Source organism: Pseudomyrmex gracilis, unplaced genomic scaffold, assembly GCF_002006095.1.
Source record: "Pseudomyrmex gracilis isolate BER0280 unplaced genomic scaffold, ASM200609v1 scaffold_6, whole genome shotgun sequence".
In the NCBI taxonomy this organism is placed as follows: domain Eukaryota; kingdom Metazoa; phylum Arthropoda; class Insecta; order Hymenoptera; family Formicidae; genus Pseudomyrmex; species Pseudomyrmex gracilis.
In genome coordinates, this window is record NW_018020590.1 from 1,332,820 (window position 1) to 1,360,421 (window position 27,602).

General features: G+C 39.8%; 1 protein-coding gene across 7 annotated transcripts in view; it reads right to left on the reverse strand.

Moving 5' to 3' along the window:
* LOC109858466 (nephrin-like) overlaps positions 1-27,602 on the reverse strand; it is a 174,383-nt gene that overhangs the window by 16,788 nt on the left and 129,993 nt on the right. For all 7 annotated transcript variants that reach the window (XM_020435761.1, XM_020435771.1, XM_020435751.1 and 4 more), the window contains one exon: positions 4,043-4,173. In XM_020435761.1, the coding sequence (XP_020291350.1) occupies positions 4,043-4,173 (131 nt within the window). The remainder of the gene's footprint in view (positions 1-4,042; positions 4,174-27,602) is intronic.

Below are 27,602 nucleotides of genomic sequence, written 5' to 3' on the forward strand. Positions count from 1 at the left end.
TAAGCCGCAATGTTTAAACGTGGAGATAAACGTTTAAACGTTAACATCGTTCGCCATCACAATTGAGTGGTTTTTAATTTCTATATATGGCGATCGCGTCGGTCAGTATTGCCGATAAAGTTTTTCCATTGCGCGAGCACACGCTTGTGCTGAAAACATTTTAATATCGATAATATTGTCGCCGCGAGTATCGACAGAATGACACAACACGTGTTTGCGCAGCTACGGCCGCCATCGCTAAATTATACAAGAGATGTTAAACAAATCGACAATCGCGTGCTCGCGTTACATGTTCGACGTGTATATGTAATCGCATGTGCATTATATCGCGTACGCGAATAAAACAAAGCGAAATCGGCCGAGAGGAGTTTCAAAGGAGCGTCCAAATATTTGTACGCTGCTCGCGCCCGCTGCGCGCTTCTCTTTCGATTTTCAGACGAAACGGTAGCAGCTGCCGACGAGCTGATCCTCGAATGTATCGCTTCGGTGGATGCGACTCGTCTACATGCGTGTCCCGCGTGTATTCTACGTGGCTGAAAAAAATATTCCGGCTGCCCGGCCATTGTAGCGTGCCAATTTGCACACATCCGTTTTTCTCACAACCGCGTAGATTGTTTCACGCGAGTTTTATCAATCGTTGTTTTACGTACTTGAGTAGCAAAACCGCGCATTTCTACAGATTGAAGTATGCGCATGTATTTGAAAAGCACCAAGATAAATTGTAGATTTTCGTAAAAAAAGAAAAATGATTAAAAATCTCAAAATTTGCTTTTGGCCAATATTCTCTTTATGTATAAAACTTAAAAACACTTTATTTGACCTCAAACAGACGAATCAAAATGACGGAACGTTCTTTGAACAATTAATTAAATTATATAAATAGAAAAAAAAAGTAATTTAAAATGCATTGTGTGAACCGAATAAAGTAAAAATGTAACACTAAATATACATGTCCTCCGAATCTCGGCCGAGTTCGGATTAATTCTGAATATTTAATAAGGATACGATTGGAGAGCGGCGATCGCCACCGCAGACGCGCGCAATTTTTGCGATGCGCGCTGGACATAGGTGCGTTCGCGCGCAAACATACGCTTGACGCGTTCCCACTCGCAATAAAATTTTCGTCGCACGAACGTTTTTACGGATTGGTAAATCAACGGCGACCGGTGATTCGTGGGCAATTTATCGGTTCGGTTCGACGAGTGGAACGCGGCGAACGCCGGAGAAACGGGAGGTGACAACGGGAGCGCTCATAAATTGACAATAATTTCGACGAGAGTGCACACAGCGACGATCTCGCGCGCGCACGCACGCACGCTCGTCACGAATGGCTGCAGACAACAGTCCAAATTATCCTTGCTCGAAAACTTTTACTTGGATAGAAAGAGAGAGAGAGAGAGAGAGAGAGAGCACGATGAACTTAATATTCCTCTTTCCTTCCGCGTTTCCAAGAATTCACCGCACTCGTTCAGACCCTTTAAATCCTTCGGGAAAACCTAGACATCGGTAATCGCTTCACTAAGCGCGAGGAAAGTGCAACAAAGCAGATTAAAAGTTGACACTTGAAAAACAAAGGAGATATACCGAAAGTTTACTTTGGTTCTTTTCAAAAGTACAGAGAATTACTTTCTTAATTTCTAAAAAAGAATCCTTCATTTCTCTCTCTCTCTCTCTCTCTCTCTCAATACTTTTAATGTTGTAAATTATTTCGAGACACGCGCGCAAGACAGAGAATATCTCCCAAAATGTCTCCGACTTGAAACAGTTACAGCCGTCCCCTTTATATAAAATACGATCCAATTAAAAGTTTTTCTCTCCGGGATTTACGGAGGTAGAAGAAAATTCGCTCGACGCGCGCCGCCGCTCGAATGATACTGAGTGTCGCCTTCGATTTTCTCGCGCGATTCGCCAGATCGTTTATCCGAGACATGCAGCAGCAGCGTCTCTCACACCTCGCGTCTCTCTCATCGTCCTCGGTTGTCGTCTTCGCTCTCTCAAGCGTGCGGCGCCGGACCGATAAATAATTCGCGAAATTCCACTTGGAATTCCCCCGAGTCGTGTTACGGCATCTTGCCCCCTTTAAGGAAAAATTTTCGTCCCCTCCGGCAGCGCACGCGACTATTCGAGAGAGAAGATAGTCCCGTGTAAGGTCGTGCGAGGAAGGAGAGCAACACGGTCTTTTTCTTCCTTTATGAAGGTCCCTCGTCCTGCTTCTTAAAACTTTAAAGAGGACAGTCAACATTCTTCCTCTCGCACCCGTCTTTTCGCTTAAATATGCAACAGTGTCTCGCTACCGGAACCGAGACAAACGATCCGCGAAATTGTCCGAAGTTAAGAGTGTATATGCGAGAGAAAGAGAGGAGCACTATACATACATACACACTTTTTGCTCGAAGCAACGTTATTCTTTGTATCTCCTTATATTGAAATAAATTGTATTTCTTTTTTAAAGAGAAGTGTTATTTTCTAAATAACTTTTTTTCTGTAAAACTCGTTTATTGTACTTCGCTTGTTCACAATTTTCGAAAAAAGACAAAACAAACACAGTTTGTACGCCATTCGATTGCAACACGCAAGTTTCACCAGTTACGAAAAAACGCGAAACGTCGCGTCGCATAAGCCAGGAAAATCGTTCGCAAGATTTTGTTGTCCACAAAAGAACGAGAAAAAGAGAGAGAAAATGATAAAGAACGTAATCTCTTTAAGAGGCTTAATACCGATCCTCGCGACCAAAGATAAAGATGAATCTGACGCTAATTTCTGACGAAACCGCTTTGTTTTGGAAGAGAAGCAAAACGAGAGATGTCGCGTAAACAATGCTTTTTCGCGAAGGAACAATCGTCCGTAGGAAACAAAGCTTTTTTTTGAGCTATCACTTCTCACTTTTGTTGTCGCAGATGATACGTCCTGCCAAAACAAAATGATTCACATCAATGTTTCGGCACGAAATAACAAAATACGCGTCGAGAGACGCAGAACGCAATGATGATGAAAGTAATTTTGCTTTAAATACCAAGTTGTACAAACAGTTGCGTATTTTTTAAAGACTCAACACACATAGTAGGAATTTTTGATACATGTTTTTTCTTCTTGGAGATTACTTTGTGGTAGTTTCCCATCATTACTTCTTTTTCTGCAATAAAAGAGCGATTTTTTTCCTTTTATCGTAATTTTAATATTCGAAAATGTCGTCGCGCAATTGCTCCGGTATTGCGCGATGATTCGCGTAATACATTTCGGCTAATGCCGTGCGGTATCGGGTAGCGCCGTAGGCGGATGAGCGTCCGATACGCCAATGTTAATGCCGGACAGAACGGGCGTACTAATTAGAGGACATTTCATTAGGATGCGCGTAAATAGCCGGCAAAATCGGTCGTCCCTGAAATTCCGTTCCGTTTGCAGTTCCGTTCGCCAAATCTACGCGCGCATTATCTCGGCGCATTTTTATCTCTTTTAACGTTATTAAAGCCGAATTGTATTAACACTGTATTTTTGAAAAATTGTTAACGCAAAACGCGTTGTTTTTATAAATCATATATTATCGCGTGTAAAGTCACGATATATAATTTATCGTTCACACATTTATCACCATTGGATCTTTGCTCGCTACTCATTACATAATTTTACTTTTTTAATATTTATTATTAAAATTAACGATAGGATTTGATAGTTTTTGATTGTTATTTTTACGCAAAGTTTCGACAAACCAATTTCTATTGCTATCAATTTCTCCTCTCGTGTTACAGAATCTTCCGCGGAAAGCACAAACACAGTATCGCACCGATGAGACTGCAATTTAGGACGGGTTGAAGGGTCATGTTGAAGGAGATCAACATATGCTCTACAGGCCAATTGTAACTTATCCGACATCCGACGTTTGTGATAATGATTTGACTAATTTATGATCCTACCGGATTTGCACAACAACTTAAAGAGTGCAACTAGAATTACATAAATCTGTGCGTTGCGACGTAAACTGTTCGATTTACAATTGAATCGCAATTGCTAATCTCGATTAGAAAAACAGAAAAACTATACTTGCCCCGTGGAACCAGGTCAGTTTATACGATCTGGGATTCGCTCTGACGTTGCACTCGAAGTACACATCGCTGCCCTCTCTGATGTTCCTCGGATCCAAGCTGGAGCCCATTTTCAGACTGGCGATGGGCGCGACTGCAATCAGAAAACGTTGAATGCCGAACAAGGAAATGTGACACGCACAAACATATAAATTAATATTCAGATTTACGCAGAAGTTCTGTCGAAAATACAAGATAAATTATTTTGAGCGCGACGTTCGGAAAATTTAACATATTCCATAGGGAATTCGTGCGAGATCACGCGGTGGAAAAAGATCGAGCGTCCGCAAACGTGTCGGGATGTGACATCCGTCGGTAATTTATAAACGTCACTTTGACATGGGGCCGTTATTTATGAACTAGTAGATACCGATGCGCGCACGGCGCGCAATAATATTGCGGATATTAACAGACGGGGAGTTTAATGAAATCTGCATTTTCGGCAGCAAAGTCAAAGCGAAAACTCGTCACGTTTGTCCGGGATTTTATTAAGCGCGATTGTCTCGCGTAATGAAAACTGTCACTGCTCAGTGCGTCCCGAACACGATGTGCATCAGTGTATAGAAATAATTCGGAAATGATGATAATGATGATGATGATAAAGGTGGACGATCGGGACTCGAAATTACACGTCGCTACCAATTGAACAGAATATATTATATCTGGCAACTGATAGAAAATTTTCCAATTCTCGTGTCAGTATGCAATTAAATTAACGTTCCTAATAGAATAGTCGCGATCAAAAGTAAATAAAAATATAACTATTTCTCATAAATAAAGATAAATTAAAATTATGACGCATTTCATTGTCACTTCCATAATGTATGCGCGGTAAATAAATATTATTTATATGAAAATAATATTTATGTTATTTATATGAAAAGAATGTAAAATTTCCACAACTCTCGAATCTGTTTTAATTAATTAGAATTAAACACGTATTACTAATGAATTAACGATATATAAACGCGTGAATTATTCAATCTCTTTCATTTAATATAGATACAATATTTCTGTGAAGGTTTTTAAATTTATTATAATTAGTTAAAATTATGTAGTACATTTTGAATCTAATTTAATTAAGCAATCGCCCGAATTATATTTACATGGTGTTACACTTATTTAAGCCTGATTGAATTGTAATCTTATGTCGTAAATGAGAAAGGACGCAGCACGACACTATGACTACATCTAAAAGAAGAACCTCGATGTTCGGTGAAAAGAGAAAACGATAGAGAGAAAACTTCGAAAGTGTAATGTTTTGCTCTATAAGGCTATTATAAATAATAAAACCAAAATCGAATTGACTGAAAACTTTTTTATACTAGCGTAAACGAAAAACAGCTCAAAGCTTAAAGTGATTAATAATAATAATAATGCCGCTTTTTCAAAAAAATAATACTTTTCTCAGTGACACTATCGTAGCTGAATATCACAATTATAGTAAATACACTCTTCTCGTGATATATTGAGCTAACGATAGATGTCGAATCGATAGATCGCTCTTCTCATTCAGTTTCAACTATATCTATTGCCGGCTGTTATTTCGGACACCTTGTATGCGATCGAGGGATATTTGTAACGCGGTGCAATCGCGTATAATTTCAATTACAAGCGTCCTCGCGTACGCGATGGGTATAGCGTGCGTAATAGTAATTGCATGTTAATTCAATCTATTCTCGACGCGGTGATAAACGACCAATGAGAATCGCGAGAGGGCGCATGTCGATAAACAAAGTGGCATTGATTTCCGAGCGAGTGCGAAATTTCCATGACCAGTTTCCATGGCCGTCCACCTTTCTCATGCAATATTTTTCTTCGATTTCCTGTGCAGTATCGACTCGCACTCGCGCGCACGCGCGAGAAACGACGAAAAAGTTATCATTTCTCCCAAGTGAGAACAAGCGACTTTTAATTAACGAGTGACTTTGATTAAACGCAGATTATATCGACGGTCTACAGTGTATACAGCTCGATAAAAATACACACACAATCACGGTTTTTAGAGTCCCGTTAGAAAAATCTGCGAGAAAGTACAAATAGTTTGCTCGCTTCTTTTCTCGTCATCTGTAATAATCGAAGAAAAATATGCTAAATGATATATACTGGTTTATATCAAAATATCGCTAGATTGAATAAAAAGAAATTAAAGACTGGAATTAAAGTGATGAAAAATGTTACGGAAAAGTATAAAAAATAAAAGTGCACAAAAAACACTTTCAATATTCGCTTAAACTTTTCATTAGAGATAAGATAGACAGATATTTTTAATCGTTAGAATTTGCACCAGCAGCGTACAAACTCTGATAAAATAAATTTCGCAAAGTGAAACATCTGCTTGAAGAAAAAAAAACGTTAGATTGATAGAAAGGCGACTGTACGCGCTCTTCTAAATAATTTCCGACGTTAATCGTGTAGTCACAGCGGATTTCATCTCGAACTCGTTTGCTCGCTGAAGTCTGAATGCGTCTCGCGCAGTTAGTTTCTACGCCGTCGCGAATTTACGCGCGGAAACGGAAAGAGCGAGAAAAGAATGAGCACGAGACGAGACGTGGGAGAGAATCGTCGACGGTGCGGAAAACGTGACTTATGACAAAACTGCTCCGATAAATCTTCTGAATATAATGCGGCGGGCAATTACACAATGTAAAACTTTAATTTTTTTTTACATCACGTGTGTGCGCGTGTTTGCAGACAGACTTCGCGTAAATTTGTAAAACGTTTTTTCAGCCATATAAGTGACTTCTACGTAATTATACTGCAAACTAAAGAACATCTCGAGAATGATGCGTAGAAAATGTAAATTTGATTTTTATATATCAACGTTTTTTTATCTATGTCGAATTTCTTAAAATATAAGTACATATACCGAATTATATTACTGTTATAACGAAAAGAGTTACATGCAGTAAGTTTGCATATTTACGATATTGCATACTTATGATATGTAAACTTTATATAAACGTTGCACAATATATAAACTATATACTTTTGTTGCATTCGCCGTGCAAATTTGTGAGGTCGCGTCTTCGCGATTGCAGTAGCACAAAATCTGCGATCGTGTTACGAGCGGAAGATTACATTGAAATGATATTGTGATATTCATTATCGGAAACTGCTGATTGCGTCGATAAACACGACTAGCATAGCTCTTGCGTGATTATGCATTGTGTAATCTTATATTGAAATAAATCTTATATTGCCGCAATGCACATCGAATCATTCTAGATTTCGTGCGTAAACAATTTTACGTAATATTTATTTTGTAAAATACCATGTGTAGTATATTTATAAAATTTTCATTGAAGTTATGTAATATTTACAGATAAGAAATAAAAATAAAAATTTTTGTAAATTTATGTGATTGTAAACGTTCCGTTAATCATGTGATATTTTCAGTTTTTGTTCATATAAATTTACATAGATACTTTTTTTTCAAGAGTGTGTAGCATACGTTCGATATAAACGCGCGTGCATGCGGTGACACACAATATGCAGGCAGACGCGATGCAGTCGCGCACTGAAATTCGCGGAATACGTGCGCATCCACGTGCAACCGCATCCGCAACCCTCAGCGGGAGGATGCTTCCTCGCACGTGAATTCGAACGCTTAAGCCGCGTTTAATCCTTTCAACAGCGGTCCCTTATTTATAGAAAAAAAATTGTATGTTTGTATCTTTTTGTACAAACAAATATTCTGAAAATATTAGGAAATTTTTTGTGCAAAATGTGTTAGTTACTATATACTCAAATTGGAGTTTTCATTATTGCGTGATATATATCCTAAAAGAAAAAAAAGAAAAACATGGATATTTTTGAAAACCATCTAGTTACCAACGTGTTTTATCCTGCAGTCGAACAATATTAACACAAAATGTCGGTTGTTCAAATATTTTCAAGCTTTTTCCCGTTTATTCTTTTCTCTCCTTGCAGGCGCGCAAGCCTATTATTGATATTATTTTACGAAATTGATTTTTAAGCGGCGCTCCCCGCGATATACGCGTTGTATTTTTCGCGCGCCGCGTTCCCACCCAACGAAATTGGTCGGATGATTGGTTAGCGGTTTCCGATCGCATCTCGATGGAACCCGGCAAAAAGCGACACGACGCGAGCAATTATCGGGCCGCGTCGAGCATTTTTATTTCTGCGGGAACACTCAAATCGCGACACTTTTTTCCGCCGGACACGCGTCGCATCCGCGCGCATTCGAGTTCTGCGCGAACCTATAACTCTGTATTGAATTGCCCCTCGCTCCATATTATTCATACTATACCTTTGGGACATCCCCCGGATAATAACGTGTCGCAAAATATGAAAAACGATGGGTATTATGGAAATAAAAAACTTTTCATGCTGTTTCTCTTCTCACGTTAATGAAATATGAGATGTTCCCGCGCGCACAACACAGTTCTATTCAACACTTTATCTATGATATTAAATTTTCATATCTAATTAATACGTAACACACAAATCTTTCTAAGGATGTAATAAATTAATATTTTTTTTTAATGCGCATTCATATAGCTACATAGTAGTTTACAATGTTCTCAATAATATTCTCCAATGAACAACTTAACGAGTGATTGGTTCAGAATAAAGTTTGGCATTCTTGAATCGCGATTATTGCTCGTTCCAGACACCCCGTGGAGATCGCACTGTGAGCCCTACGACTGCTTTCCTTTCTCCGAATGAGTTCGATTCATCAAAGTTCTTGCCAAACTCGCGATAAAGAGGGCGAGAAGAGCTTCAAATAAAAAAGTAGGAATAGCAGAAGACAAAGTGGGACAGGAAAGAAGACCGAGTGAGACAGTGTGTCAGGTGTGAGCGAGAGAAAAATTTATTGTTCAGAGAGAATTTAGTATGAGAAGAGAGAGTGAGGGAGAGAGAGAGAAAAAGAGAAAAAAAGGAAGTATTAAAATTATTTTACAAAACTTAGTTTTGTAAAATTAAATGCAAATTACTTGAAAACAAAACAAAAAAATATTCGATAAAGCAAGTAATAACAAAAATAATAAAGTTTTTAAATTTACAACAGGAGAGAAAAAATTTCGAGAGCAAAAATTTATTTGAAAGTTTTAGGAATATGTGTATGTGTGTGAAGAAAAATGCAATAGGAGCGGCGGAAAAGGCGAAGAAAGAGCGAGATGGGCTAGAAGACAGAAAGAAGATAAATGTTGGCGATATAAGAAGTACCGACGAAAAACCATGTGGGCATGCGGAGCAGCAAAGAAGAAGACTCTGCAACGAGAAAGGAAGGAAAAGTGAGAATGCAGTGTCGACGAACTCAGTGAGAGCCGAGCGAGACGAAAGGTAAAAAGAAAGCCCAAGAGCAAACTAGAGAGAATGGAGAGAAACACCGAAGCAACTCGAGAGTTGCGAGCGAGATGAAAAGTCACGGTACAGAAAAACGGATTAAAAATTTAGAAGAAGCTAAAACAGATACGCCTGGCTAACTCTAGATAAATATCCGAATTAGAATTTCTTGAGTAATACATGCGCGAAAAACGAAGTAAATTTTTAAAATCAAGAGATAGTTTACTTTTAGATTTATACACATTTTTTATTGTAAAAATACATAACAATATATATTTCATTTGAAACGGAAATCGTATGTACATAAATAGTATTGCACAAATAATTAAATAAAATTGCGACACAATTTCTGGAAAATAGTCGTACGCGCAAGACAAAGCGGTGAGAAAATCTTTATAGATTATCATATCTTATCATGTATGTATATTATATGTTTTATACAGCTGCGTTTTAAAAGGGAGGAAGATGAACGAAGAACAAAGTTACACAGAGATGAGAAAGATAGAAAATGAACAAAAGAGAGAAAAGAGGTTGGGGAGAAGAGAGAGATCTCTTCGATTTCTCTCCGAGATGAATTTATAGCAGTGTCGGCTTCTCGCGATATGAATTCTGCAACGTGTGCGATAGATCGACGCGATATCAACGCCGGCGAATTCTTCTCGCCGGCCGCTCTGTCTCATCGTGCACGATGAACTCGATTGATATCGGATGCTCTGACCCGCGCGAAATTTTCGAAAAGAGTCGAACGCGCGAGATCTCCATTCGATTTGGCCAGTATATGTGTCGATCGTGCCGAGTCGACAAGTCGGAAACGAGCGGCCGAAAGCGAGACAATCCCCGGCGCGCGATAACGATTTGCTTTTAAAAGACGATCACGCGCGTATGTGTGTATACATCGAGAAAGAAAACATTATCTTGAGAAGAGAACAAAAAAGATATTTATTCGCTTTTTTACTAAATCAGATGCATGGAAAAAAGTAAAAATATATGAGAATAGTCTATTTGAAATTGTGTTGAGGAATCCGGTGTGGTGATGGAAAAACTCGTGTCCGCGATATTCGTCGACACGACGGAGTATCAACGGGGACATCTCAAAGGCTACTAATTTTTAATTAAAACTTTGTCGTCCTTGTCTGTTATTCGAAAGGCGGAACAGTGGAACGAATTCGACGTACGCAGTTGCGGTCCTACTGTATTATCATCGTCATGGCCGAAGGAATGCTGACCGCGATTCTGTCAATTTTTAATTAAAAACTCGGGCAGTCATCTAGAAAACGAAAACGATGTTGATTAACGACCATACGTTCATGAAAGAGATATAATGTTGATGTTACTTAATATAATGTATAATTATTAAACAACAAGAAAAAAATTTTGTTTTTTAGCAGTTAAAAAAATTAAATATAAAGTCAATTAAAGTTTCCCGCTTTTTGCAGCTATGTAGTGTTAATATACAGCTATAAAACTTTTAGTTTGGATATTAAATACAATCAGAAATCTGTAAAGTAAATTTTTTTCGAGTTTTAAGTAGTTTTGATTGAAGTTCTCGCGGTTTTGATATTTTAAAGGGACTAAAAGTTCGTCATGGCTTATAGAACGACTACACATTGTGCGAGTTTAATCCTCGTTTGAAAAGGGATTAGTGATGTTAATTAAGGTATTGGTTCGCGAGAGAGTCTGACGTATCGATCACCCGTGAAATTGACAGAGTCGTGATTTAAAGTCCGGCCGATCCAGGTTAACGATGAAGCTTAACGATTCAAGGAACGCGAAATTTCCTCAGGCGGACGTTACTCACGTATCGAATTGCGCTCGGCGATCGAGTTCTCTCTCCTTGCAGTTCGGGACCATTTAGCTTCGCGAGTAATGGCGGTCGATAATGGCTTTCCAACGTACGAAGACAATGCTGGGATTTATCGTTTTTACGCGGCGCTGACGCTCGCGCAATTACGTTCGCGGTTTCCTGATGAATCTATAACTTATTCGTACGCGCGCGCTCTCGTCATTTACAAGCGAGACACCACAGTAACGATAAATCTCACGTTTCACGTTCGATTAGTCGTTACATTAAACATTAAAATATTTTATAGTAATCTAAAAAAATACTAACAGATTACTACAAATTGTAGCACAAAAAGTTGCTAAGCGACTGAAGATACAATTGTTGTTACAAAAAATATTATGTTTTACACAAAGATATATATTACGACCGCTTGCTTCTTACGAAAACACAAATTCTTATTTTCGTGGCTTATCACAAAGAATGCGCAAATCGCGCGCACGAGTGCGCATTGATAAGCAGAACGCGCGCGCAATGCTCAAGCTTTCGCCAACCATCAACGATTGGGTGCATCATGCTATATGCATACACGTCGAGTGGAACAACCGCCACGGATTACATGAGCACACACGTACGCGGCACCGCAAGTAGTAGTAGTCAATTAGGAAGCGACAGTAGTACATGTCAATATCGTGCCGCCGACAGCGGTAAAGCTCAAACATATAGGTAGACACACGCGCGCGCGAACGTCAGGCGAGGATTACTGCACACCAGGTTAATTTTGGGGATGATAACGAACGCTCGCGGACTATGATAGTCAATTAAAGTGCAGCCGACTATTACAATAGGGAGTTTGCGCTCTGCTATGCTGACTGCAACCGGACGCGACGTGGCAACGACGACAACAACGACGACGCCGGCTTCGAAGTAGCTAACTCTGGTCGTAACTGCGGGAATAAACACTTAAATGCTCGTCCAAGCGATAATTGATAATTGTCTATTCGTCGCACTGCGGATGATGCACGGCGAGCAAGATCGCGTCTTTGAACGTTTACGTTATCCCCAACAACATCGACGGAGAATAATATATCATCGCAAGTGTACTAATTGATAAATTTCACATTTAATGTCTGACAATATAACCCCTTTGTTTCGAAATATAATGCGTATCGCAACTAATGTGATTTGGGCTTTTTCTTTTTTTTTTTTTAATTTACGATCGCGGATTGAAAGCTGTTTTAAAAAGTCCGTTCTTTTCCCGTGATCTGTTTTTATTATGTAGCTTTGCGCTAAAATTTTAATCAAGGTGGGCTATCGATCGCATGGATTATCACGCCTAAACCACGCGAAAGCGTGCGAGCATAAATCATTCACCGACGTGGGGACATAAATCTTTCCGCGTCAACAGCGTGAATCCTTTCCATTCTGATAATCGAACGTTATCCCGCTCCGGCTCGTTGGGCCGTGACGACCTCATTAAAATTACTTTCCGACCAACCTAAGACAGTTTTATCGCGCGCGAAATTTGTAAGGATTAATAGTAGCGATTAGTAACGTCAAGTTCGAAACTATATATACAAATTATCAATCGAACAAACATGTACGAAAAACTGTAACGAAAATAACGGTGTATGTACGGCATATGCTTCTCGCATTGTCACCGATTTATATTCCGTTTCTGCCGACGTAAAGTCTAACCTCAGAAGTGGATTATCCGCTATCTAGGTATTTCGCGCCCTTACACCGACTGTCGTCCGTAAATCAATGGATTCGTTCGTCGACACTTGCAAATTGGATACTTTACCGAAATATCGATACCTCGAGACCGCGGATGCGGGCGTTTCTGAACCGCAACATTGGCGAAGCGACGCCGAGCCTGTCTCTCCGCATACACGCACTCGTCGTCGTAGATAACGATTTGTCCTTTGTGCCGCGTTAATTAATGACAATCCGCATTCTTAAACTCTCTTTTAGCAATAATAATCTGTGCAACAAATATATTGTTACATATCTCTTTTTTTTTCTATCATACACATTGCACGCGCAAGATTATCTCTCAATGACTTTTTTGCTATTAATACTTTTGGGCACATTATGAAACGAATATGCGAGATCGCTCCGTGAATAATCGGAGCGATTGCGTGTCGGACGTTATTTATTAATCAATATAAATACAATATAATACAGCTTTATTCCGTTTGTGTTCGCGCGCCGTCTCTTTTGTGGGTTGTTAATTGAATATCAAATGCACCGAATTCAATAAAAAGCACGATCATCCATGACATATTTGTCAGGCTGGATTTTAGGTTGAACGCACGAAGCGAAATGATTAATGCTCTATTTGAGATTTCTCATCAACAGGAAACGCACAGAAGCGCAATTTTGTCGCTTTAATTACACACGAGAATCGCGCAAAACTCATGTACGTGTGTGCTTCTGATTTTTCCCATTTTAATAAAGCTTATGAAATATTTTACATGTACAAAGAGTTTCTGAAAATGCGCAATTTTTCTCTATTTGTTCGTCAACCGAACAATGTGAGCTGTATATTTATTTACTCTTATCTCAATCACAATAAAAACTATAATATATTAATTTTCACACGTTTGGCAAAGTAAAAATTAATTAAATTACGAAAATTAAATTACTAATCAAAATGTTTTTATATGCTTGTTCGCGCGTCTGGTTTTATCAAATATATTTTTCACCACTGTATGAAAAGACTTTTTCGAGAAAATTAAAAATTTCTGTGATATAAAATAAAATTTATCTCTTTCTCTTTAATATCGTTATTTCGTATATCAGTTGTTCTTTCTTATAACAAAAGTATAAAGCGAAAAATAATCGCAAAAATATTTAATGTATTACAAAGATGCTAGAAATTCATAAGGAGAAAAAATAACGTTCCATCGCATTCTCGCTGTAAAAAAAATTTGAAATCGGTCTTTGTGAAAATGAAAGAGCAGCTGACGGTTCGAGAATACTTTGCAGATGGATATTTAAAAGCACTTCGTGTTACCACTTACATTGCGAGAATTTTATGTAACCGTCCTTGGTAGCGCGAAAAAGCTGCGCGTAAATAGCGAACGAGGAGGAACAAGCTTCGACGAGCAAGGAAGCTACACGGCGAAGTTGAAAGGTGTCGCGATGTCCTTATTACTTGCGATAGTCCGACGAGTTTTCCCTGGGTCTAAAAGCCTCTCATAAAGTACTTCGCTTAGAATACATTCCCTATCGAGAACGCGCCAATAATTGAAAAAAGAAAATGGCAACAAATTTTCTCTCTCTCTCTCTCTCTTGTCGGCGTGTTTCTTGCAACGCTCATTAACACTTATGATTCATTAGAGCTCTCGCGTCGTTGACTTTATATTGACCGAATAGATTGAACCACTATATGCATTCACTATCAAACTCGACTATAAGTGCAAGCACAAGAAGCTGACTTTTACAAACTCATTTTTCTTCTAAAAATATTTATAACACTTATTCTGTCTAATAAATATACGGGAAAACAATATCTATAAGTTAATAATATTAAGATAACTATTTTTTTTTAAACTGCATCTTGTAAAAAAGTGACGTTGCACCACATCCGTAAACAAAACTATAACTAGGCTGTGACCGGAAGGAGAAAAATGTCGCGTGACGTTTTATTTTATTTTCACGACAAGAGTTACTCGTTACTCGGAAAGAATGAAAGGCTGACAGGAGAACCGAATCGGGTTTACGACGATGGATTAAAAAATTTATCGCTAGAACGTAGACACTAAAAGCGACTTCGATATTTTTATCACTCGCACGTGCGCGATGTAATGACAGAGCAGACTTCTCGTGCATAAACAAAGAGATGGATTATTCGAATAACGAATATTCGAGATAGTGATTTGCGTGTAAGTTCGCGATGTTTAAAAAATCCAAAGTCTTTTGTAAAAACCGTGTGTAAGAAACGAAGTCAAGAAATAAGATGTACATTTAGCAGGGACATGTACGGTTTGAGAAATTACGACGCCGGAACAGATAAATTTGTCGCGAATGACGGGTGCAACTGATAACACGTTTTACGACGCTCCGCGTATACTCGAGGATTGTAAAATAAGCTTCTTTGAAGATATTCGCAAAGTACGAATGACGGACGGTCGTTTAGGGGTTTACGACACAATTCCGTTTGTAAGTATCCGAGTTTTAGAGTTCGATTATGTGTTTAAAATCTTTTTCTTTCTACTTTACAGAGCTTTTTCATCGTCTCTTTTATACGAAAAAAACACGCTCGAGTCGCGAGATCAAAGCAAAAGTATAAAATAAAAGAATGATAAATTTATAAATATTCGTGAGAATTCACGACGGTTTGTCAGAGATACGTGGCGCGGTCTCGTGCCGCAATAATTGAAGCATTTAACGTGTGAGTTGCCAAGAAACTTGAAGAAATCACGAGCAATTACGGGATGGAGAGCACAATAGCGTTTTTTTTCCGGCATTGTTGCATTAGCCGATGGCGAATGCAACAGACGGGATAAAAGCCGTGAGGCAAAATATCTGCACAAATGTTGATTGGCTAACGGGGACATTTCGAAGTGATGAGTTGCTGTCTCACGGGGGTATAATTTGAAGGTAATTGAGCAATTCCGTTGGTTATTTCTATCGATTGCGCGCCATTTCAGATTATTTTTCCATTACGATCGCTTAAGGCAATCATAGTGAAAAATGTTACATTTTTCAAATAAAGTTTTGATAGTAAAATAAAAGAAAAATAACATTTTATGTTTTTATATGAAACACACACACACATATTAAAAACTATTTTTTCAAAATACAAGTCAAAATATAACCATCAACGAGCGTGGAAAACTGTGATTGTAAAATAATCAAATAGCCAAGATCGCAATTACGATCTACGTGTGCGACTGCTCAAATACTTAGAATGTAAAAATATACGCGGTTGCGAAAATGCATAACATGTACCAAGCACAGGAACTAGAGTCGTATAAAAATCTAAATAGCCGCTCGTAAAACGCATCGTTCTTATTCTCACTAGCGGGATAAAAGCGACGTTGTCTCTTTCTTTCTTTCTTATTTTCCTGAATTCGTCATCCTCAAAAAATCGTTAAAATTCCCTCTCGAATGTTGCTCGCTTTTTCCTTCTGAGCGTCCTTTGCTCGCGCTGTAACATTTCTTTAATAGCCGACGAGATACTCCCGAGCGTTCGACAAACGGTCATCTTGATTCAAGAACTCGCAATGAATCCTTGTACGAGATGATAACTGAAAAGGATTTTCTTTTTCACCCTTCTGTGAACTTTCAACGCTCGGTTTATTTTATCACGAGCGATAGCGTTGCGATTTACAACTCGCTTTCTGATCCGTTTTTTCTTTCCAAGATATCTCAAATAAAAATTTCAAATTTTTATTATTGTTAAAAAACAGAAACAAAAACAGAGAAAATAAAAATGGAACATTAATAATAGTGAGGGAAATAGATAAACGGAAATAAATGGAAATAGAACTCTTTCCTCTTGGTGAGAAAAGATTTGCCATTACTTAGACTACAAACTGCATGGAAAACCAATAAAAACAATTGCAATTGTGTCTTTGTGCAGAAAAGCGCATAACTACCGTCATAAACGCGCATGGCGCGTATGCCACAATGTATGTATGAAAATGCAAAATCGGAAAACTCTCGACCTCAACACAGTGGGAACAAAAACAGACGCGGTGAAATGCCTGTGTGCCAGGCGGTCGCAACAAAAATCCTGGCAATTCCATCACAAATAAAATGTGCAAAGTGTACAAATGTAGTAGCGCTTCATTTATCCTGCCGTTATATCGACATTCTGCGGATTTTAATTCGGCTGTCCGCGCATACTTGCTCGCTAGAATCAACCGTCGGAAACAGTTGAAAAGTAAAATAAATAAATAATCTCTTGAGATTGTTGATAATTCGAAAACTAGGAAAATTGAAAAAACACAAATTTCAAAACAAAAGTCTTGAGAAAAATATAGAATTTTGTATTTTTGTTTCAGAGAATCCGCAAGCTAAAAAATTTCGAGTTTTTATGTCATTCGGAAAGCTGTCTCTTTAGGCATAACATATGTCCTCCGCATTCCATATATCCATCTACCATTTTGCACATCGCCCGCCATTCGGCGTGACACTCTGCAACGTGCGTCGGACAAGTCCCAAACCGCTGGACAAGTTTATTTTTTCATTTCTTTTTTTCGTTCCAGAACCGAGCGCACTGCCAGAAACGTTTTAAAATCCTGTTCGTTGGACGGAATCCGAGGTGTCGGATCGGGGCTACAGCGCGTTTTTCGATGACAACGCTTTCGCTGCTCCGCAGCGTTTTCGCTTCGGTTACGACTCGGTGGCGTTCGCAAAGCGATCCATCAATTAAAATCGCGTTTTGCAGAAAACGGCGGAGCATATCGATTATCAGATTTCGTTTCTTTCGAAGAAAGAGCGGTTTAATGGAAGGGATCCCGCGCGGAATTTGTACGCTCGTTCCTCACAGCTTAGCGTTACGGGATAATATGTTAAATTCTATCCAGTTCTTTTCATATATAAAAGTGTATGTAATGTATGTATATATGTATTGGAAAAAAATTTAATTAAAATTCTTATTACACAAATGCAACGCGGAATGTAATAATATTTCAAAGTGTTGCACAATTTACATAAAAATCTAGAAAATTCTTAGATCTGAAATTTTTAATATTGCGAGTATGTCAAGAGCGTCACCAGCAATTTTTTCGATGCGCACGCGTCGTTGCTATAACAATTTTTTAAAATAAACAGAACGTTCCAGGCCTTTGTTTGTCGTAAATTGAACATATATTCCATCGTGTAATATCTATTAACAACAAAGACTACATTTTTGAACAAGAGTCTGCAGAAGTCACTAGCCATTGTTTTCACGATTCGCATGGGTTGTTGTAGCGATGAGTTTTTAAAGAATGTACCGCAAGGTGCAGCCAATGAGATCGAGCTACGCATTCGAAAGAATTTGTCGTCGTTGACGATCACTAGACAGCCGTCGTAATATCTCGCACGACATGCGTCAACCCGGCTCCCTTATCTTCTCAGTTCCATTCACTTCGGTGACGCTTTTACCGCTTTTACTCCTTGCACTTTCCCCGCTCTTCACTAGTGGTTACACACACTGGCTTGTGTATCAATTCGCGATGCGGTAACCTGTGTGATCGACCGCCGATATAGCGGAGACTCAATGCGCAAAGGAAACTCGCTGTTACAGCAAATTGCTCTTCGTCGCACAATTTGTATTCAATGAAATCTCGTCTGTTTATTGGTCAATCTCGTTTGTTCTCTGACTAACGAAGAAAGAAAAGACGTACGATCTACGTCGACGAGACGTTTATTTATTGAAAGAAAGAGAAAGCATGCGTGTATTGTATGTTTGTTTTCTTATACTTTTTCTTCTTGACGTATCTTAAATCCTGCTAGCCTTCGTTTACTTACGTTTTTTATGTCAAATATTAAACGAGTGTCCATCCCGTCGTAATTGTTCTCTTCTTGAAACTCGTCGATTTTTCTTTGGCATCTTGAGTTTTCAAGTTCCGGCTTTTTTTGAATTCAGGTTCAAAAATTAGGAAGTTGCCAAGTTCTAACGACTGCAAAATTTCCAGATAGTTTAGAAAACACGAGAGCATCAAGGAGAGAACGCGAAGAATGCAATCGTCGAATCGCAAAGTGAAAGGGCCAAATTTGCAAAATGCAAAAATTGTACAAAGTAAAAGCGCGGGAGGATAAAGAGAGCGAACGGAGATAAGATATCAAAGGACGTATCTTATGAAAGTCTCAGGAAAAGGAAGCGGTATCGTCTTCCTTTATTTTCTCGCACGAACGAGTCTTGTAGAAGGCAACTATATATCGAGACATTAATAGTTTGCATGTATATTTCTTTTAATATATCTTAAAAGATAAAGTTAAAAAAGACTTTAATGTCAATTCTTGGATATATTTAGCATTTCCACTTCACGAGAAACGCGAAGAAAATTTTTTCTTCGATAATTCTCCTTTAATTTTAATTTCTAATTATTAAATTGCTATCAAATATTTATTGAAAACACTTTTATTGATTTTGTACACGAGTAAATGAGATTCTTGGCGGTTTTGCGGAGCAGCCAAAGTGTTCCTTTGCATTTAGCGATAAATAGCCGGCTCGGCTAGATGAATGGACCGATCGGTCAGCTGTCGAAATGGCTTTTTATCAATACGAGCGATTGAGGAAGTGTAGTCGAGATGTATCGACAACAAATCGAGAGATCCGCGAAAATAAAGAGAGCTCGTTCTCTTCAAGGCACGTTCGCACTTTTAATCTTGAGCATCTAATCTTGCAAAGACATGTACAAACTATATGTTTACGTAATTTGTTAGCAAATTAACAAGAACTATCTGTGTGTCTTACGAAGAATTTTACCGTCTCTGAGAACTTTGCACAATTTATTATAATTTATAACAAACACTCAACAGCAAAAAAAAGATCAATGATACTTTCAATCGTGCTTCAAACGCTAAATAAATTTTTTACTGCAAAATACTGCAATAATTGCAGTTGCATATTATTTTATTTCAGAGTGTTTTACGGATTAATTGTCTGACAATTTTACGATGTTCAAATTGATGTGTAACAATACTTCACAGTGCGTGATTAAAAACGTAATTTAATACAGAGGTCTTTTCATCGCAAATACAATCGCGGCGAATAATATATGCGCCGATAAAATTACGTTATCAAACAAATACGCTTGAAACGAAATAACGTAACGTTGGTTTAATAGGAACGTTTGCGAGCGATGAAGAGAGATACGGGCGACGCGTACAAAAGTACAAGTGACCGTTTCAAACGTCTATCGTCGAATGGTTACAAAACTACTTCCTGAAAAATCATCATTGCGTAATTTACAATTCTCGAAGTTCTCCTGACGCATCTATGACGAGAGAGCGAATAACAAGTGGATAACAAATATTGAGGCATTTAATTTGAGTGAAGTCGCTCGCGGAGGATTTAATCGCATCGCATTTAAACAAATTAAATCCAATTCATTCGTGTCAATTTAAATCAGATAATGGATATAGATAACGTTTTGTTCCATCAGTGCGGATTAAATATCTATAAACTGACGATCCCTCTTTTCTTCTTTTTTGCATTGTGCTTCAAGTATTTGCGCGTGGAAAGTAAATCCAGAAAATTATTGCACTCAAACAATACACTTTACGCAATACACACACACACACACAAACGTTTGATTATACTTTAATAGCGCACTAGAGAAAGAGAGAGATTAATCAGATAAAAGAAAACCGTATAACTTGAAAAAAAAAATTTTCTACTTAAAGACATAAAGATTGTTTTATGCACCAAACAATTTTACATATCCAAGCACGATTCTCTTGTATGCGCAAAGATTCGGAATATCTGAAAAATCAAACGGAGATTCTCAACAATCTAACGTATTTTTTCCGCACGACAATCATCCCTTTTCGCACGCGTATCGATTTCTCGTTTGCTTCGCGCTGGGTCCAATGCGCGTTGTTGCCGAACGTAGGAGATAACAAAAAAGAGAGAGAGAAAGAGAGAAATAGTATGCGTGCAGAAAAGTGTGCACCGACGTGATTGATGAGTGGCGTTGACGATCGACTCAAATTCCGCGGCCAATATTTTTGGGAGAAATACGGCGCGCCGCGACACGCTGTTGAGCGAGAGAACGCGCACTCGCTGGATTTTCCAGAGTTTGCATTTATGATCCACCAATTAGCGATCTTCGGACGAAGAAAAACGAAAGGGATAGTCCCGGGATGATAGGACAGCAGGGCCGCGATTTTACCGGTTCGTTACGCTTCAATGCATAAATGAGCGAACGTTCATTAAAGCGGAAACCGTTTTTTTCGACAGCCGCCGCTAATTGTCGACTCGCGCGCGTGTCGGTCGGTCCGATCGACATCGTTGATTTTTCCATCCGCTTTTGCACCACAGTGACGAGCGACAGAGGAATGTTTTTTCGAAAAGAGTGCATTCTTGAACCGTTTCTCTATTAGCGCGTGTTCAACAGCTGGTTTTTTAAAACATTTTATCACTCTGATTAAAAAAGTTTTTCTTTTAAAATTGATGTATGTTATCATCAATACTGTATTAATAAAACATGTGCTATTTCTACTTTCTCCGATTAAATTTAAATCTGCGGTTCATAAACTACGTTCATATATTCTACTACGTGACAACACATACTACCATCGCTTGTCAATTACATACACACATATTGTTATATTCCCAACATAAATAACTCACTTTTGCTATTTCCGCAGTCTCCTCGTTCCGAATTTGTAAAACGCTATTTTTTGATCATTCTTCACGACTGCGAAATATGCAACGCGCGGTTAATAAATATGTATGCGACGCTACACACGTTCGCAATACACGTATCTACTACTTTACCTCTTCTGCTCTGCACATTTCATTGCAAATGTTTTCTACCTCGCTATAAATATATATCTCGTCTTCTTTAAAGTTTTTTCTGTCATTAGTAAGACTCCCGCGCGTCATTATTAAAACTAAAATAAAATCACTCTGCAAACTTCAAGAAAGTTGTATGGGTCAGTCGAATAACAATTTCTGTGCTTCTCGAATGTACCTTGTGTAATAATAATAAATATACGATAAATGCGACAACGTAGCTTACCCGAGGTGAGTATGACGAGCTAGGTCAGAATAATATCGAACGTAGTTCACCGCGAAACTCGCTGCCGCCTTGAATTTACGACGCGGATTCGTCAGAGATGGTGCATATAAGAGAGCAGAATGGCGCGCATTATCGAGATCGAGAAACAGGAGCGGTGTTTCTCTCGTTGGGAAAGAATCGTCGTGCAATTCTCCTCCCAAACCGCGTTATTCCAACAACATAACTGTTCCAGATAATTTCGAGTGGTGTAGCACACGGTCGAAAAGCTGTTTCGCTCTTTCAGCTCAGAAAATATTCGCGACACACACGCTCCGAGCGATCAGTTCATTTTTTTTCTGCGTTTTTCGAATCTTTTTTCGCAGATGCAGGATTATCCGAGAAAAATATATTCCGCGCTTTACAAACTGGATTACACCGCAGTCTGTGCGGCGTTATTTCTTTCGTGAGAGTAGTTGTATATTCGCGCGCGACATGCTTTCAAATTCAATCTTCTTTAACTGAACCGTGCATAACGCACTGCGTTTTCCCTGTGAGAATAAGCTTGCTCTCCTAGGAAAACCTTTTTTTTTCTTTTTTTTTTTTATACCGACGAAAAGTACACGAGCTTTGTACGCGAAACGCGTGTGCCATCTTATTCGATATATCCAACGCTTTGTCAATTTTATTACAACATAATTTTCCGAAGATTTAAAACTATAAAGTGTTGCAATAATAACTCGGAAACAGCGAGTTTTAAATCGTTCCGGAGCAAACACGGAGCACCAATACATGTAACGTAAATTGAATTAACCAGATGCATATATTGGAAATGAAAAATTTCTATCTCTCCTAGTTTTCCATCGAAGTAATTCGGAAACAAATCCAATTAAATCAAATAAAGTTAAAAGCTGTGTGCATATTTGCCGTGAATATTTACTGCGCGATTTAGCTCGCGTGTATATTTCATATCTTAAACGCAGTTGATCCGCGCGAGAGATTTCTCTCTCCGCGGGACGTTTATGATAATTTTCTTCCGTTAAAGTGACATTCGCGAGCGCCGCGCGCGAGTTACACGTCGAGCGCGAAATTAATTACGGCGACACGCGAATTTCGTTCTCACGCGCGCCGTCGTCGACCGACACCGCGGCTAGCTGCTAAACGATAACGCGCGCTTCGCACGACGTGACATAATTAATTACGGATTTACGACGATCCGCTACGAGTCATTTGTCCAAGCACGATCGTTAGGTTTAACGCGCGTCCGCACATCGCTGCGTTTTCAAGCCCGTCATCGCGGCTCGATTTTGCCACCGCAATTTCGCCTATCACAATTATGTGACGTCTAAATGAAGTGTACAGGTAGCTCCATAAGTGCGCGCGACATGCGCAACAAGACATCGATGCGAATACATACAATAAGTTGAATTTTCAATATTGAGTAGGAGTTTATGTGTCGAACGTTTGAATATAAATTATATCAAATATTTTCTATATAGATAAATTCCACGATTGGAGAGCTGCTTTGAGCTCCGTCACCGAGATTCGCGACGAGTTTTCTTTCTCCTTCTTTCGTTTCTTCAGGCAAAGCTCTCACTAAGACCTATATTTTTTCGGCGCCGGAACTGAATTCGACTCGATATCACGTTCGATTCCTCGTCGGATTTATCGCGAATAAATTGCGCCAAGGGAATCGTACATATATACATATATATTGCGCGCGCACACATGCCTACGTCGGAGAAGGAAGTCGCTGCAATTCCCTATCTGGAAAAGTGCGGCGCGGCGAAGATGCGTTTTCGTGGCGCGCGCGGAAATCGCACAGCTGCTCGTAAAGTCGAGTGGGAAACTTGTCGCAAAAGTCGTTCGCGAAAGCTCGACTTCCGTAAGAGCACACACACACACACACACTTGCCCTCTCTCCCCGCCTTTTTCTCTTCCTGTCTCTTTCGTAGTACCAGACTTGTATGCAACAGCCCAGGAAAAAGACGCGCAATTTTCCGGATGAGTGCGTCTAGTCGTACATTTCTCGATTATAAGCGCGACTTTGCGCTGTATCGCGCGTGCGTTGACTACTTTTATATTACACACGTGTGTGCATGTGTGAGGATACGCGTGTGCGCTCTCTCCGCAGCGTGATCTACGGCGGCGGGATGAAAGTTTCGAGAATGGAATGTGCGGGGACTGTTGCCGCACGTATACGCGGCGTAATGATATTCCGCGCAGGAAATTCGAAGGATGACGAATGCCTCTTCAGCGGCGACTCGTTGCGGCGGCATTTGCACGCTGGATGTGCGGCGCGACGTATGTGCGTTTAATAAATACGAGATATACGAGAATAATTACAATTTCCACCGATGAACGCGCATCTTCCTTACTTATCTCACGTCGCTTTATCACCGTGTCCAGTTCAAACGCTAAAGGGTACTTAATTTTTGCAAAATTTGAGAGAAAAGTCCATTTCTCTGAACTAAAACACGCGAGCAACTCTTGTTTTCGACATTTCAATTTCCGATGATAAATATTTGACGATCACATCACGAACAAAATTTACCTTCCATTAATGCGGTTACATGCAATAATATTGTTATTGATTCAAACGCCGTTTTTCAGAGCAATTAATCCTCAAAAAACTTTTTACATAATACACGTGATACGATGCAAAGTCTGTCTTTTAACTGCAGACATAACGCAATTCATTTCACTTTTCAATATATAATTACACTAACAGTAATTAATTACACAGACAGGCTCTGTGAGAAGCTGTCAGATGGCGCGTACGCGCGCGAATGCTATAATTAAAAGTATCAGCTTAGCCGACGGCTTCATTCAAACTCCCTGATTGGCGAGTGCGGTTCTAACAAGCTCGTCGTCGACCGTCAATCAGCGATCAGTCGAACACTCGGGCGTTCGGCGAACACAATTCGCCGTGGTGTTCCGAGTTGGAATCGACATTCGAGGCATCGCGCACGACGACATCGCGCCCGCTTTTGTCCAAATGCAGACGACGACGGATAGATAGAGAGCTGCGGTCGCGACTTCGAAGTCAAATCCAGCCAATCAAAGTTTCGTCGTAGTTAAATGCAGTAGTTAAACACGTAGCCGACGCGAAACGACGCCGTTCACCGTGGCGTTATGCAACCGCATAACTAACACAAGCTTCCGCGAGGCCGGTCAATTTTAACAAGCGGTTTATCGCTCGCTATTATTGCTGATAACTGTTAGTGCAATTTTCTATTTTTTAGTTTACACAGAGATTTAGAAAATATATCTGTAAATGATTTTGTATTCTTATGTATCAACGTATGTTACGTACATCTTTAATTTCGAGATAAACAAAATCTATACATGTAACACGAAGTGAAGTTGCAGTTTACAAAACCTCCGATCTTTCCGAATACTCGCAATTCGACAAAACGACAGGCTTAACGTTGCACGAGAGTCACCGCTATAAAGTTGCTTTAAACAGAGCCGAGCTTCCGGGCAAGGTCTCGACTCTCGTTTACGCGACAACGTAGAACAACAGAGGCGTCGTCGTGGTTTTGAACGGCGGTGGAGCCAATTTCACCGTAAGGGCCACTGGCAAGGCTGCACGCATCATGCTGTTTCATTTAGAGGTGGCCGGACGTGCGGGAGCGATCGGAGCGGTCATGCAGGACGTGCGCGTGTACACATTGTGCTCGCGGCCGTAGATAAGCGTGTAGCGCGCGGCGCGGCGCGGCGCGACGCGTCGCGATGTCCAAAACCCGCATATATACGCACACGCACGCGCGCACACACACGCATCCGCTCAGCCGCCGATTAATCGGCTTCGCCTCGAGTCGGCGAACTAATCTGTTTACAATGTACACGGGCCGGATCTAATGGCCGGGTGGACCCGATCGGGCGACACGCGATACACGATTATATTCCGGAAGTTACGCCGAGACCGTCCCTCTTCCCCGCCCTTCGTGGCGACCTCCGCGGAAAATCGAATCGTGCCCAGCAGCCGCTTCCACCTCGTTATTACGCGCGCGAAGCTGAATCGGATTAATAGTCGCTGCCGGACCGGACCCTGGTCCGGACACCGAGCTCAATGCAATTATCTGTGACGCACGACGACCGAGATAAGAATCTCCGATGATATTTACGTAAATTTGTTGTTTAAATATAATTTTGTTGCACATAGTTTATCGCAATATATTTTGTTTTCATGAATCGAGAAGCGAAATAAAAAGATGATGTCATCATGTACCTATAAGAAAAAACTAATTTTTTTAAGTAATACTTGTGTGGTGGTTTTCCGACATCTAAATATGTCGTCTAACAAAATCTCAACGTACACTTTTCAGCGGTTAAAGCGAAGGTGTTGATAATGTTTGTGGCGTGTCGTGTCACACGCTGAATAACCGATATTAATGTTTACAAGAGGAAACTGAATATTGTCTTAGCAATTAACTCGCTCTGGCGCACGTGTACGGTGACTTAAGCCGTGCAGTCTGCAGCCTCGAAACTTGTAAATGTATCACATTTTGTAGACGTTATTGCACGCTTAGACGCGTTATAAACACGTTTCCTCCTTTCGAGCACCAGAATCGTTGACATTCTACACATCCGAACCCTGTACTTCTTGCATATATAGAGCGCCTTGTTTTCTTCCGCTCGCTGGCGACTCTTACGGGCGATTACGACACGCGGATTAATTAATTAGACGGTGATCTCGTATTCGCAAAGTTCCCTTGCGATTTCACGAAACCCGGGCGACGCAAACAATCGCGCGGATAGTTATTTACGGCATTTCTTGTTTCACCGCGACACTCGCGAGCGTGACGTTAGTTATTAATTAGGTGCCGTTCGCTGCCACCGTCGTCGCTTCGCTTTCTCCCTTTGACGCGCGTTTCCACATCCAACTCGACGCGATGTTCTTCGGCGACCCGAATTCGCGATTTACGACGTGCAACTTTGGTAACTTCGTCTATTTTGCGCGCGCGAAATCGGCAGATCGCTGCCGGCGCGGCGACGCGGTCTCAGAATCGGCAATAATTCTCCGGAAGATTGTTACGCCAGATTCTCGCGACAATTACGTCTATTCATTTACCTTCTTCGATCTGACATCGCTCACTTTAATTCCTTACAATTAGCAAATCCAACGTAACGTGCGCCCTTTACGTGGACGTGAAATATTACGATGTCGGGCTCAATTTGTATACACCAGCTATCAAGAGGCACGGTAGTGCCTCGCGCCAAGTTCACGCGCAACAAAGTGGCGCTCGAACTGCGCGAACACACTGTGCCTCTTACACGCGAAAATCAGCCGTTTCAATGGAGAGGAAATTTTTAATCAGCTATTTTTTAATAACGACTGAACTGATCGACTTCTTTTTAGTCTAGTTTTGTTCGATTTTGTTCGATAAAAAAATTAAAAAAGTATTCTTGCGTTTTTGTTGTTTGTTTCTGATTTTTCGAGATATACGACGATAAAGTTTCGAAGTGAAAAAATTACGATTCAGTACATAACTATGTACTTTGGTAAGATTATATTTATTACTAGAACATAGAGATGTAACAAAAGAAAAACTTTTTTCAAGATATAAAAAATATTTAATGCAAAAAGCCTTGACGACCAATGATCTTGGTCACGTGACTACGGTGACATATTATATATACATAAAGTTAAAGTATATAGTTTGTACTTATATATTTTGTACAAACTTTCAAACCAGTTTATTGAAAACAGTTATATCGGAAGTGTTGCCGATATCTTACACGAGAGGATGTATCTTA